General features: G+C 41.0%; 1 protein-coding gene across 4 annotated transcripts in view; it reads right to left on the reverse strand.

The window, feature by feature from the left end:
* Positions 1-13,762, reverse strand: part of slc8a2b (solute carrier family 8 member 2b) — a 208,436-nt gene that overhangs the window by 10,537 nt on the left and 184,137 nt on the right. For 3 of the 4 annotated variants that reach the window (XM_076873475.1, XM_076873473.1, XM_076873474.1), the window contains 4 exons: positions 10,437-10,540; positions 8,459-8,476; positions 6,487-6,567; positions 2,454-2,578 (listed from right to left, as the gene is read on the reverse strand). In XM_076873475.1, the coding sequence (XP_076729590.1) occupies positions 2,454-2,578; positions 6,487-6,567; positions 8,459-8,476; positions 10,437-10,540 (328 nt within the window). The remainder of the gene's footprint in view (positions 1-2,453; positions 2,579-6,486; positions 6,568-8,458; positions 8,477-10,436; positions 10,541-13,762) is intronic. The other variant, XM_004574105.3, reaches the window with a different exon arrangement.

Raw genomic sequence — 13,762 nt, forward strand, 5'->3', positions numbered from 1 at the left:
GACAAGTACAATTTTATTTGATCACAAGGGGTTGGTTTAATCAAGCGGAGGATGACGATCTGGTGTCTCAGTGGACGGTGTTTGATGTGATGATGGAATGATGGCTCTCCTCCGTCGGCGTTGTTGATGTTTGTTCAGCGCTCGTTCCTCGTGTAATTAATCCTCAAACAAATCCAAGCTTCTGCTCGCGTTTAATTGGCTTAGAGTGAGACTGGTGTTTGAGTTGTTCGTGTCCTTCGTTGAGCTGACCTTATCTGCTTTGACACATTTTGTGTTAATTAGATTTCAGATCATTCAGAGGAAAGCATAAAAGCAAACAAGGTGTATTTCAGCGACTGCTTATTGTGACAGCACTTGTGTTATTCACTGCATTTAAGAAGGATTTTCATGATTTAAAACCTGTGAAACACCCACTGCTTACATAAGAGCTGATGATAACAGGAATTAAGAGAACTTGTTGATGGTTAAATTATTTAATTTTGTGTATTTCACACAGACTCAGACCTGTAATACAATAAAAACCTCCTAGCAAAACAGAAAATGGTCCTTTCACATGAGTGACCTGATACGATTCCTTAATTAAACGTTCGTGAAGTGTAATTAAAAATGACGGATTATCATCCATCCAAATGGTCCTTCTGCATGTTTGTCACCAGTAAACTAATCTAATGTTATTGCTTGGAGCATGCAGGAGGCAGAGGGCTTATGTGGAGGTGGTGGCTGCTTTTATTTGCTTAAAATACAACCTGAGCTCAGCCCAAAGCACCATGCAAATATCTGGACAGCTTGCAGAAGAAAGAAGCACACGGAGGATGCTTTGCAAACTCTGAGAGAGTCTGCATCCTCCGTGCGCCTCGACAGAGCTGCTATATTGAGGGCAACTCATGCATTTTCAATAATTTAAACCCACTTTAGACCGGCACACTGAGAGAGGGTTAAGACCGAGGTTTAACAATGTGAGAAAGAGTGTAAAGGTGGATTGCATAACTCTGCCAGGAGAGCACAGTTCCTTCTATTTAGCATTTGTTTTTGCCCTCAGAAATCAGTAAATTAACCTCTGTCTGCAGTGCAATGGAAATATCATGAGGTCAAAGAAAGATGTGAGGGAAAAGAGAGTCTCAGTGCACAGAAAATGCAACCTCTCTACTCTAAAGGCTTCTTCGTGATGTGACCGTAGATGCCTGCTGGGTTGATAACACCCTGAAGATTGTGACTCATGCGTGCATGCTCTCCCTGTGTCTGCATGTCCTCCAGCTTCCTTCCACAGATGAATAACGTGAATATTGGGTGATTGTAAATTGGTCGTAGGCATGAATGGTTGTGTCTCTCTCTCTCTGTGTTAGTGCAGCAGTAGACTGATAACTTCCATAGTGTACCCTGCTACTGGGCCTACAACAGCTCCAGCACCCGAGAGACTCTGAACTGGTAAGAACTGGTTAAGAAAATGAATGGATGGATCACCATAATTAACATTTACATGGTGGGATAGAATTATCTTCGTTTCTTTCATAAATAAAAGGTCCAGCAGATGCTAAAGGTGGTAATAGAAAAGCACTGAGCCACCTGTCCTTATAAATAAACAGTTGCCATGCTTATATGGAATATGTGCATGGCATGAGGTGTGTGTATAAAAAAGTGAAATTCATCAAAGTAATAAAATACAGACATTATTAGTTCACTTGAAATTAAAATAGCACAAAATAAAATGTTATTTACTCGCTGGCTCTGGACCTGTGGTGGCTCTGACTCACTCCTCCTGCCTAAACCAATTCTTAGTCCTAAGCCACTAAACACAACCCAGTCAGAGGAGCTGTAGGGCGAGCTGCAAGTTTGTAGCGTTCCCTTTGAGGCTTTTCAAAGTTAAAACCATGCAAAGGGTCATACATACACTCACTACATACGCTGGCACGGCTGGCAGCCTTAACCCAATTTCCCTCGGGATGAATAAAGTATGATCAAACGATCACTGCCCTCATTTAGGAACTACAACCCAACTGCTATGAAAGACTGTTGGAGTTTGTATTGAGGCCACAGGAGGAAAAGCCCTTTCTTGGAAACACTGAGGTGTGCATTTAAACTTGTTGCAAGTCAGCTTAGGTTTGTTGCGTTTCTTCTAATAACACTACAAATCTAGTGTTACAAAACAAGCCCACATCCTATCACACTCTGTCCTCTGCAGCTCCCTCAAACAACGTGCTGAGCTCTGCTTTATCCCAAATGGAGTTTCTATGCTGCTTCTTCTCCTTTCCTTTTTTTTTAACTGCAATAAATAAATCAAGTGGAGTGATAAACGTTAAAGCTGCTGTGGGGCAATAATCAATAAGTCATCAATGTGTTAAATTTTAACACATTCAATAACTTCAATAAAAAAAAGACATGCAGCAATAAATTTATTTTTACTGCACAGAGAGGACAACGGTGTGACAGAGGAAGAAGAGAAGATGAATCATCACCTTGAACTCATACGACTCTTCAATGACCACCTCCAGACGGCTGTGCTCTCCCAGGATGGGCTTCCCCATCTCTGCTATCCTCCGAGCCTCCTCCTCCTCAGCAGTCATCTGGCCCTCTGTCCCCTCTGTGGAAGATGGATGTGAAGGAAAGAGAAGGGACAGCACAGTGAGACTGGCCTGAAACTAAGAAACTTGTAATGGTACTTCCACAATGAAGTGTTTTATTTTAAGGAGCACTTGTGCGCATCACCATGAGCCTGAAATACGAGTTTTTATGTGTCCGTGACAGATACCTGCGTGTGTGTGTGTGTGTGTGTGTGTGTGTGTGTGTGTGTGTGTGTGTGTGTGTGTGTGTGTGTGTGTGTGTGTGTGTCGCTCCATGGAGACAAAGGGTGGGTGGCAGAATATTTGTACCATATGTTCAGAGAAATACTAAAATAAAAAAATAATTTAAGGCATAAGCATGTCACATTATGTGAGTCAGTCTAAGGGATTTACATAAGAGTCATTCAATTCATATTTGATCAGAGTGGATTTTTTTAAAAACTGAAAACCCCAAAAGATTTCACTTTTGTCAGTTTTAGTTTCATTATTATCATAATCAAAATGATCATCTTCACCATCATAGATATGGTGATTTAAGCTGCAGTGTTTCCAATTTTACTTACAATAAATAAACAACCTGGTTAACTCAAATTTTCTACCAGCATTAAAACCAGACCAACTGGGGCATAAATGTTTTTCAAACAGGTTAGGGTATGTTTCGGGTGGGGCTTGTACGGCTTAAAGTCAGTAATTCAAGTCAGTTTTAAAATGTTGATACCACAAACAGGTTGACTTGGTTTAAGTGGCAGGCAATAAACAGAATGGAACACACTGAAATGTGTTGAAATCACTGATTTGTTAGTGAATCCATTTCCGTCCTGGAGGAGTTTACTGTACATTTTTTCTTATGAAATTTAAGTTAATGACACTCTTTGTGGAAAACAGTGTTGCTTATGTAAACTATATTTCTGAAAAAATAAAATTGACCCATGAAACCCACATATTGAAACTTAAACCAACAGTTTTGGACTCAAAGATTTATTTTCCTGTGACCCAGAGCAAAAAAAATAAATTAATTTTGCATAATAAATGACTTAAACAAATAACAAATAAAATTTATAACTGCACAAATCGACTCACTGTGCCTTTGTTATTAAAAAAAATAAATCAGTGTTAACAAATGGAAAATTAGTTATGTGAGGCCTTCCTCTTAACCAAGCAACATTGTTGCTTATGACTTATGAGGGGAGGAGCTAAAGCAGCTTGTTTGAGACTGTGGCTAAGCCGAGGCTGCAGTATAGCCCTTCAGTTTAAGGATCATCATGAATGTTGACTCATGAAAAGCTTCTCCAGTGGAGTCTGATAATAAAACTAAGCAGCTGAAAATGAGCATAAACGGTCAACTTTAAGCCAAAACAACTCTAACATTTTTCTATGGCATAAATTCAGCTGGCTGAAACAATGCAAAATGCTAATAAGCTAAACCGTGTGCTTTATATACACACCTGCTTCAGTCTGAGAGAGAAAACACTAAAGAGCTTGCAGAAAGAGTTCATTTACGCTGACATATGGCTCAGTTTGGTTTACTGATCAACAGAGTGGCAACGGCAGCTACACCAACCAGAGTTCATCTTGGAGAAATAACCGAGAGCCAATCAGGGTTTGTATTACAGCCAACAATATTTTCCTTACACTAGAGACAGGTAGTAGCTGTCTGGGGGTTCACAGAGAGCTTGAGTTTAAGGCTCATTGTGTTTCGAGCGGGATTTACTCGCGTGGCCTTTCTGCTCAGAGAAAAGAAGAAAGGAAAGAGACGAGGATTAGACCTCCCCTCTCCACTTTATGGTGTATACATCTAATTCCAAAAAGGCTGAGAGCGCAAAGCAGCATATGGCAGTATTCACTGGCACTATTTCAAGCTGTCATAAACACCGACGCACACACACACACACACACACACTCGGCTTGTGTGACTTCTCTTAGCTTTAAGGTACTTCTCTGAGCACAAACATATTTACCTCAGGGAAGGAGCTCTGCCTCCCCCAGTGTGACAGTCGATGGAGTTGAATGAGAAATTACCTTCAGGTCAACAAGTGTCATTGTAAACCACTTCTACTGGAGAGCTTCCTGCACTCAGCGCACTTTTCCTCAGTCTATGAGCATCTCATTCATGCTTTTTCTGCCTCTAATGGTCGGTCATTTGAGGTTAAAGCTGCTCAGTTGCTTTGATAGCAAGTTTGACAGGAAGTATACTCTAAACTCTGGAAGGTTTAGTTAATGGAAAAATGTTATGGCTGCCTGTTTGTTTACTGCTGGCAGAGCTGAGCATTGATTTTTGATTTTTAACTGTCTGTGTTGATCATAAACTTAAAAGAGCTCCTGAAATGAAAATGTGGGAGGACTGCGATTTTGATTTGACATATATTTAATTAAATGTGATCTGACATTTATTGGTAACTGGGTAAGCTCTTTTTGTGGAGCTATTTCTTTTAATAAAACGCTTATATAGATTTTTACTTACTGAGCTACGTGATTTTATGTTGCTTTATTTTTTTGTACTTGTTAGACTGTTTTCTTTTTACGTTATTGAGCTTTTTGAGCTGTTCTATGTTATTATACTTCCCAAGATGGGATTTAACAAAAGTATATCTCACCTCATCTTCTTTCCTTTCCTTTAGCATTATGGATATCATGTAAGACAGCATTTTATTTTAATATAAACAGTTTTGCTTTTTTAAGCTTTCCACACGTGAAACTCCAGAACAATAAGCTGTGTATATAATATAGTATTAATATTCATAATATTCTTGACTTAGAAAGGCCACAAACACTCTGACAAATCTGTACAAACCACCAAGTGTTGATTTTTTTGTGAGTCTTTATTCACAAGCTGCTCACAGCTCTGCTGTGGTCCAGATGCAAACAGGTGGCTATAACAACTTTGCTGTATCTAGAATATAAAAATCATCTGGAATAATTATTGCATCTATGAGTGATTAAAATTGTTAAATTAAAAATTGGAAACGCTTTAAATTAAAATTTCAGATGGGATCATGGGTTTGAAGCTGGAAATCAAAGGGGTGATGTTGGGTGGATATGCTAAACTGTGGAGTGGAAGTGAGTGTCCTCAGGGCGAGGAGCAGAATGGACATGTAGGTGAATTGAACTGAAGTGATGAAGAGGTGTTGGGTAGATTTGTTGTAAGGAGAAATGTGGAAGAACAGATATATGGTTGCTACCAGGACAAAAGGACTGTGGTGAACACCGACTTCAAGAAGAGGCAGGAGCGCAGGGTGGCATAATGGCGGAGAAGGTGCACATAGGTGGATGCAAGCTGGTGTCAGAGGAGAATGCAGCTTGGCAGTCTGTAGGATGACTTTGGAAATTAAGGAGATGATGAATGGTGGAAGCTGAAGAAGGAAGAATGTTGCACAGAGTTCAGGGAGAGTTGAGGCAGACTGAGTGGTAGGAAGAGTCAGTAGATAACTGAGAAAGCACAGCTGTAGGAAAAGTCCCAAGATTTGGTATTTGGTTTATCCTTTGGATAAAGGAAAGAGGGTAGGAAGACTTGGTGGCGAAACAAGGAAGTATAGGACAACATTCAAAGGAAGAAGTTGGATAGTCAGGATGGAGAAAATAGACAGGAGTACCGAGGGCCTAGCTGGCAAAGAAAAAGACTTACAGTGAGTTATATGTAAGGCTAAGGAAGGAGAAAGGGACTTGTATTGATTAGCCAGGCAGAGAGATTAAGCTGGAAAGGATGTGCAGCTGGTTGGGGAGATTAAGGAAAGAGATGGAAATGTAGTAATGAGTGACGAGTGTGGAAGGAGTACTCTGAGTAGCTGATAAGTAAAGAAAATGAGAGAGAGAAGGACGGATGAAGGACAGTTAGTGGATCAGGAAGTGTAGAGGATTAGCACGCAGGAAGTGAGAGCAGCTATGGAGAGGATGTGGAAGTGTGCAATGAGCACTGGTTAAGGTGACATACCTTTAGAGGTATGGAGATGTCTAGGTGAGAGAGCAGTGGACTTAACCAGATTGTTTAACACAATCTTGGAGAGTGACATGCCTGCAGAATGGAGAACAAGTGTTGGAGAAGAGGTGGAGTAACTACAGAGGGATAATGGTGATAAGCATGAAGCTATGGCAAAGAGCCGTTGAAGCTAGGTTAAGAAGAAAAGTGGAGATCAGTGAGCAGAATGGCTTGATACTGAGAAAGAGATCTATAGAGGCAATATTTGGTTGGAGAGAGCGGATGGAGAAGTATAGAGAAGGTCAGAAGGAGCTTCACTGTGTCTTTGTGGATCTACAGAATGCCTATGATAGGGTGCTGAGAGAGAAACTGTGGTACTATGGCTCCGAGCTCCTTCTTGTCTGCAGTGGTAAAGAACATGGTGACTGACGAGAGTCTCTGTGGATTATGATGGTTGGAAACGACATTGTGATCTGTAGGGAGAGCAAGAAGCATGTGGAAGCGAGCCTGGAGATGTGGAGGTATGCTCTGGAGAGAAGGGGAATAAAAATCAGCAGAAGCAAAACAAGATATATGTGTTCGAATAAGAGGGAGGCAGATGGAAAATTAAACATGCAAGGAGCAGTGCCAGTGAAGGGAGATGGGCTTAAATACCTGGAGTCAACCATACAAAGCAAGAGATGTGAAAAAGAGAATGGAGACAGGATGAAGAGTGTGGAGACGAGTGTCCAGGGGGCAAGGATAGTAGTAAGTGTGTAAGGAAATGATGGTTTGGAGATGGTGGCGGTAACAAAAAGACAGGAGGTGGAGGTGGCACAGACGAAGACCATAAGGTTTTGATTGGCAGTGAGCAGAATGGACAAGATCAGAAAAGTTAGCAAAGTTGGAGAGGAAGGGCTGAGATGATTTGGACATGTGCAGAGGAGTAACGAAACATTTCTCCCACTGAAAACGCTACGACCAGATGAACAGAATCAACTTTTGGGGACAGTGGATATATTGGGCAAAGGATTTTAAAGATGGAGCTGCCGAGCAGGAGGAAAAGAAGAAGACGACAAAGAAGATTCATGCAGAGGCTTGGTGTGACAGAGGAGCATGCTAGGGATAGAGTGAGATGATGCTCGTGGCGACCCTAAAAGGGGGTAACTGAAAGAAGAAGACAGCAAATGCAGCCTTTATCCCTTTATCTCCTGCTTGAGTGCTGCTTAACCTTCCTCTGTTGGTTTCGAGGACATGTCTACAATCATCAGTTAAGTTGTGTTTCCTCCAAGGTAGAAGTCAAAAATCCATGTTAGTGATTTCAGTTAGCAGAAGTGAGACTTAGCAGACAGCAAAGTGATGCTTGTCAGGGTGGCCAGCCCCATAACTCCAGTGTCCAGACTACTCTACAAATCCTCTGGCTCTGCTCTGTGGATATATAGAAATTCAGTGATGTTTTCAAACTTTACTGATTAAAAACTTCAGAAACAGTGTCACAAACAGTCTATGTGTCAACATGGATGAGTTTTATATGTGCATGTTAAGCTGCTGACAGCAGTGCAGAAGTGAGGCATTTGATATTAGGTTATTTTTCTCCTTCCTCCTTGAGGCAGAATCAGCAGGAAGCCAGAAGAGCAAACAGAATGATGGAGCGCTGAGTCAGACCGAATTTATTATCGTCTCGCTCCAAATATGTTCATGCCTCAGTGTGGGTTAAAATACCATTTTTAAATGTCAACCTTTGCTGGAGAGCTGACGTAAAAGTGAATCATCAGTGACTCTGATAATTGAATACCTTTACCAGTTGTTATTAAAAGATCAATGTTCTTTCTCTTTTTCCCCATTAAAAAACCTTTAAAAGGCTTTAGAAAAATTATATATATCTATAATTGCTTCACTTCACTTCATTCATTATTCCACAAAATAATCAACATATTGACTGAAAAACTGTGGCTCGACTCAGACGTCCTGACAGTTTGAAGCAGAGGAACTAATCAGATGGTCTTACCTTGGTTGAGCAGCAGAGCTGTGAAGAAAACAGAGAGGAGGGCGTGTGGACAAGAAAAGAAGAGCAGTAAGTACCAGCGAACATTCAGGAGGGAAAGCACAATCAAAACAAAACTCCACAATGAAAGCGCAAACCTGATCTCACAAGTGAGTCAATATTAACAGTTCAGTAAAACCTTTTTGTCTTTACAATAAAACTCGAGTGCCTTCAGCAACGATCTCTTTTCTTACTCGTCTGTCTTTCAGCTGTTAGTGTTTTGTCCAAGTTAATAACACAAAGGACAGTCTAAAAAATCATCTGAAGTTTAAAGGAAATGTCCCGTCTCCACGTTACACAGAGAAAAGCAGGGTTTGTGTGTCGATGGATGAAAGATGAATGGCTGTCTCCCTGAAGATGTGTGTCTCTGTGTTCCTAAGATAAGATGAAATTTTATCGATCCTTGTGAGGAGAGTGGGTCAAACAAAACAAACAAACAAGTAAAAGACAAGAAAAAAAGGAAAAGAAAAGGCAACAAAATATACACAAATAATGTGCCGCTGTCCACCTGTTCATCTGGGACAAATAAAGCCCAGCTGCAGTCTGAGCTGCTGTAAAGCCTCTTCTGTGAATTTACTGAAGAGGTGTAACTTAGTTTTGTGACTGAAAGGCTGAAAGCTTTGAAATGCAAGAAACATAACAGCTGTTTTAAAGTCATGGTCATCTTTGAGATTGTATTCAGACTCCTTCATTCATTCAGCTCAGTAGCTGCTATTTACCACGCTCCCTTCAGACCATGCACACTGTGCGCTCTGTCATTTCATCACACACCTCAACCTTAGACAGAAAGCAAACATTCAATTCTGTTTTTGTGCCTCCGCATTAGAGCACTTTTCTGCAGATTTCACAAGAAGAGTCCAGTTTGTGATCCTGGTGACAGGAAGACCAGGAGCCTGCTCGTCATTTTTGACAATCAGAGCGTTGTGAACCATGAATTCATCCCCCAGGGTGAGACTGTCAACATGAACATCCTGTGGCATTTGTGTGACAGCGTTCAGCAGAACACCTGAGTGGCTCAGAGCGCGCTAAAATAAATAAATAAATAAATAATATATATATACACATTTTGCAATACCAACATGCAACACCTCCCAAAAATGGAACAAAATAGAAAAGGTTGATGGATGATCTCTTTGACACTCATAGAAGACTCTGCCTAAAAGAATATGTACAAGTGGACCTGGTGAGACTTCTAAGGAGAGATCTAAAAATAGCAGCTATGCTGAAAACTGTAAGAAGGTATGGATAGGAGTATGAAGACTCATCGCTGCGGAACAGACCCAACAATACAATCCTCTGTTTCAGGGTGCTGCATATTTTTTTTTAAATCTGAATGTAAAAATGTATACATTTCATTTTTATACAAGCTTGTTTAAGGCAAACTCTTAAACAAGCTTCATGAATGCAAAGCTGTGAAACTGCTTTAAATGTTTAAAGTCAGAAGAGAAATTCAGCGCCAGCTTTGTGAAAGCAAACATTTGCAGTACTTTGATACCTCTGCAGCTGCGTTTTAACGAGTATCAAACACGCCAAGGTTCAGTACTCAGCCCCGTCTATGATGTCTTGTAAATACAAAGCAAACATTTCTACACTGAATAACCGTCAACTAGCGCTTCTTTCAAATGTCACGGTTAAAAAAACAACTCTAGAAAGAAAGTTGAGTCTCAAAACACATGACTCACTCTCAAACTTGTGCATCACGGAGCAACTAATGAGACAAAATTTAGACGTAAATATTATTTGCATATAAAAAGACCCTCTGATAATACGAGTCTGTGTATGTGGAGCATATTCTCTTTGAATTCATTTATACTTCTCACTTTGTAACCGACAGTCGAGCAGGGAGATGACGTCAGGGTTTGATGCATGTTTGCTGGTGACGGTCGATCAAAAGGTTAAAGTAAATCCATCAAACAAAGGGAAACATGTTACAGTCACGTACCTGAGATTCCTCTCTTCAGCCAGCGCGGCTCCTCCAGCACGATGAAGAAGTTTTCATGTTTTTCATATTCTTCATCATCAATTATCCTCACCTGGAGAGTCTGACTGCACACACGCACACACACACGCACACACACACACACACACACACACAAACACACACAGAAAACTGTCAGTTGCAAACACATAATGAAGTTAAGCACTTCATCAATAGGTGATTTTAGCACTCGGGGCGCCTTCACCACAGGTCGTCCTTGTTAACGACGTGTTGCCATTGCAAATCTCAAGGCCTGTGAACTAACACACACACACACACACACACACACACACACACACTGCAGAGGTCTGCCCTGCTGTGTCTGTTCAGGACCTGCTGCTGTGTAAATCAGAGCAGGAGGAAACCAAATGCATAGAAAGGACACAAGTTCAATAAGTGAGTTAAAGGTGGGAGCTAGGGGAGAAAACTGCAAGACAGATTAAAAAGACTCACAGAGGGAAACTATTAGTAGTCAGAGAAATATAATGAATAAGGATTGATGTCATGGATGATTATGCAATTATCTATTTCTAAAATACCACATTTTAAATATCAAAGACTGCATTAATGTTAAATAATGGGACTCTCACTTGGAGTGTATCTGCTCACATAGCATATGGAGATTTCAGCTGAATATTTATGACTTCTCCAACATGGCTGACTGGTTTTCAGAATCCATACCAAGAGAAATTAACTTTGCACTGAGGAGAAAAGAAGCCAGACACTAAGAATAGGAAAGAATCAAGCAATAGTGAGGCAGAGCAGCTTTAACACCATAATGACAGTGAGCGTTTGAGCGGTATTAGAAATGATGGGTTTATTTTAGAAGAGAAGAAGTGAAGGTGAAGTGATGATGACAAGCCCCGTTAAGGTCTCTGAGGACTGCCGGACTGAAATGTCACCACAGAGAGCGACCTACTGAAGGTAGAAGAAAATCTACTGTGACAACACAGAGGAAGAGATGGAGGAGGAGAGAATGAAACTGAAGGAAGACAGGACAGGTGTGGAAAAAAGAGCGAAAAGGAGAGGGAAGAAAGATGAACAATAAAAGTGTTTAGTGTAAGGAGATCGAGATATGAGCACGAATGGATGGAATACAAAAGTATGTATTCATTAAAGAAGGAGCCATGAAAAGACAACAAAGCACTCCCTCATTCACAAGGGGTCACCGCCACGTGTAGCGCCACATGTTTGATTTTGCAGCTTTTTACACCGGCTTCAAAAACCCCAAAGGGCTTTGTGAGAGTCAACGAGGGAGAAAAAAAGGAAAGGAACTGGGCCGATGCAATCAACAGTCAAGTCATCCTGACAGGTAAGCAATGTGGCGTGAAAATGACAGAATGAAGGAGCGAGGCGATTAGATGAGGTGATGATGAGCAGAAAGAACGATCATAAAACAGTCCAGCAGGAGAGCTACGGCGCCGCTGATGCCGCTGACAGCTCGAAACTTCCTTCCTATCTCACTCATAAATCAACGTGACTTATTAACTTCTTCTAAATATCCAACTGCTAACAGTTGTTAGTAGTTATTTACTCTTAGTTTTGATTTAGTAGTCATTAAATAGTCATATAATAATTACAGGTTAACAAATGTAGATTTACTAGCAAAATGCAGCTTTGACACTCATTCCCTCCAAGAATAACTAATAAAACCAGACCAGCTACTTCACCTGTAGGGGGCGACACTGACGTGTCTTCACCCCGATGTTGCTGTTACTTTATTTTACTGCAGATTGTCAACTTTGGCATTTTAACCTGATAGCTGCGAGTCTGCAGAAAGTCTTCTCACTTCCTAAAAATCATTTTACATAAAAAAATAGAGGGCACAAAAAAACAAAACAAAAGCTAAAATAATTACTTTAATCTGCTTCCATTCAAAATGTCAAGCAGCTGATTGTTGAATGTGATGCTGTTATCATTCTCTGCCACCATTTATATGATGTGAAATTCAAATAGTAAATACCTTTAAGAAGTATTTTACTACCCAGTAAAACCTTTAAATATTGAAGTATACCTATTCACTCAACCCCTCCTCTTGACAACTTTGTCATCTTTGCTATTTATTTTATTTATTTTGGATTTCACACTCATAATGAGCAAATTTCTGTAAACAACAAAATAGGTATGGCCACTCTAATTTGCACGCAAGTCAAACAATGTTCAGACATTTCTTTATTAATTAAACAGACCCACTAAAGGTTCCTTTTCAGTAATTTTAAGCATGCAAGGATTTGTTCAAATTCTGTTTTCAGATGTGCAAACAGTGCCAGCTGTGGTCAAGCAGTAGCGGTCAGCACACGCTAGAGCCAGAGCAGTGTGGAGCTGCAAAAAAGCCTAAAAAGATGTGAAACACCAAGTCCTGATTTTAGCAGAAAGCTGGTGACATGTTATGTCCAAGAACAAAACTACACCCTTGAGAGCTGGAGTCCTCTCACAGAAATGAAACGACTGCAGAGGCATGAATAACTCTGGAGCTGCACTCAGAGAATTGTTGCCCACTCTAGGAACTCTATCTCTAGGAACTGCATCGTCGGTCATCATGCAACTAAATGTAGCCACACAGAAACTTAATAAGGTCACAAGGGGCACAAAAGGCACAAGGTGGGAGCTTTGAGTGAAAGCTGACGTGTTCAGACACGCTGACTGGGCCATGATTAACCAGTGGAACAGCAAACAGGAATAAATCCCTCCTCAGGAGCAGAGCCAAAGTGCTGCTTCACAGAAACATGCTGAGATCTCCCATCACCAGACCTGTCTCACTAAATTCACTGTCCTGCCAGTCAGTGAACCTGTTTACATCAATGTGGAGCTCCTGGAATCAATATCACACAAGCACGAGTCGTTCAAACTTGTCATAAGTGCTACACAGTTCTGAAAAGGAGAAAGGCTCCGGTGTCAAAAACGTTGCCTGTGAGGTTTGTTACTGTAGACAGTTAGAGCTGGATGTGAAGACGCATCCTATCGGAAGCTCAAAGCACCCCCGCCGGCTCTAAGGAGACCCCGACACGCTGCACAGTGCCATCTGGTGGTGCGACCCGGCTACACAAAAAAGAGCTGCTACACTTATAAATACAACCAAATATGACCTGACGTTACTCGTTAGGTTCTGGTCGATTCACTCCAACACTACCGTGCAGTATAATGTGACACAAACTCAGAAAAGATCCAGCATGAGCATGCTGAGCCTGCCGTCAGGTCAGCTGTGATGAATAATGGATAGGACTGTCGTCTGGCAGGCACAAAGGTGAACCAAAGACAGTGTGGGGAGCGCTGAAAGAGGTGAAGAGAGA

This window comes from Maylandia zebra, linkage group LG14 (assembly GCF_041146795.1).
Source record: "Maylandia zebra isolate NMK-2024a linkage group LG14, Mzebra_GT3a, whole genome shotgun sequence".
Lineage (NCBI taxonomy): Eukaryota > Metazoa > Chordata > Actinopteri > Cichliformes > Cichlidae > Maylandia > Maylandia zebra.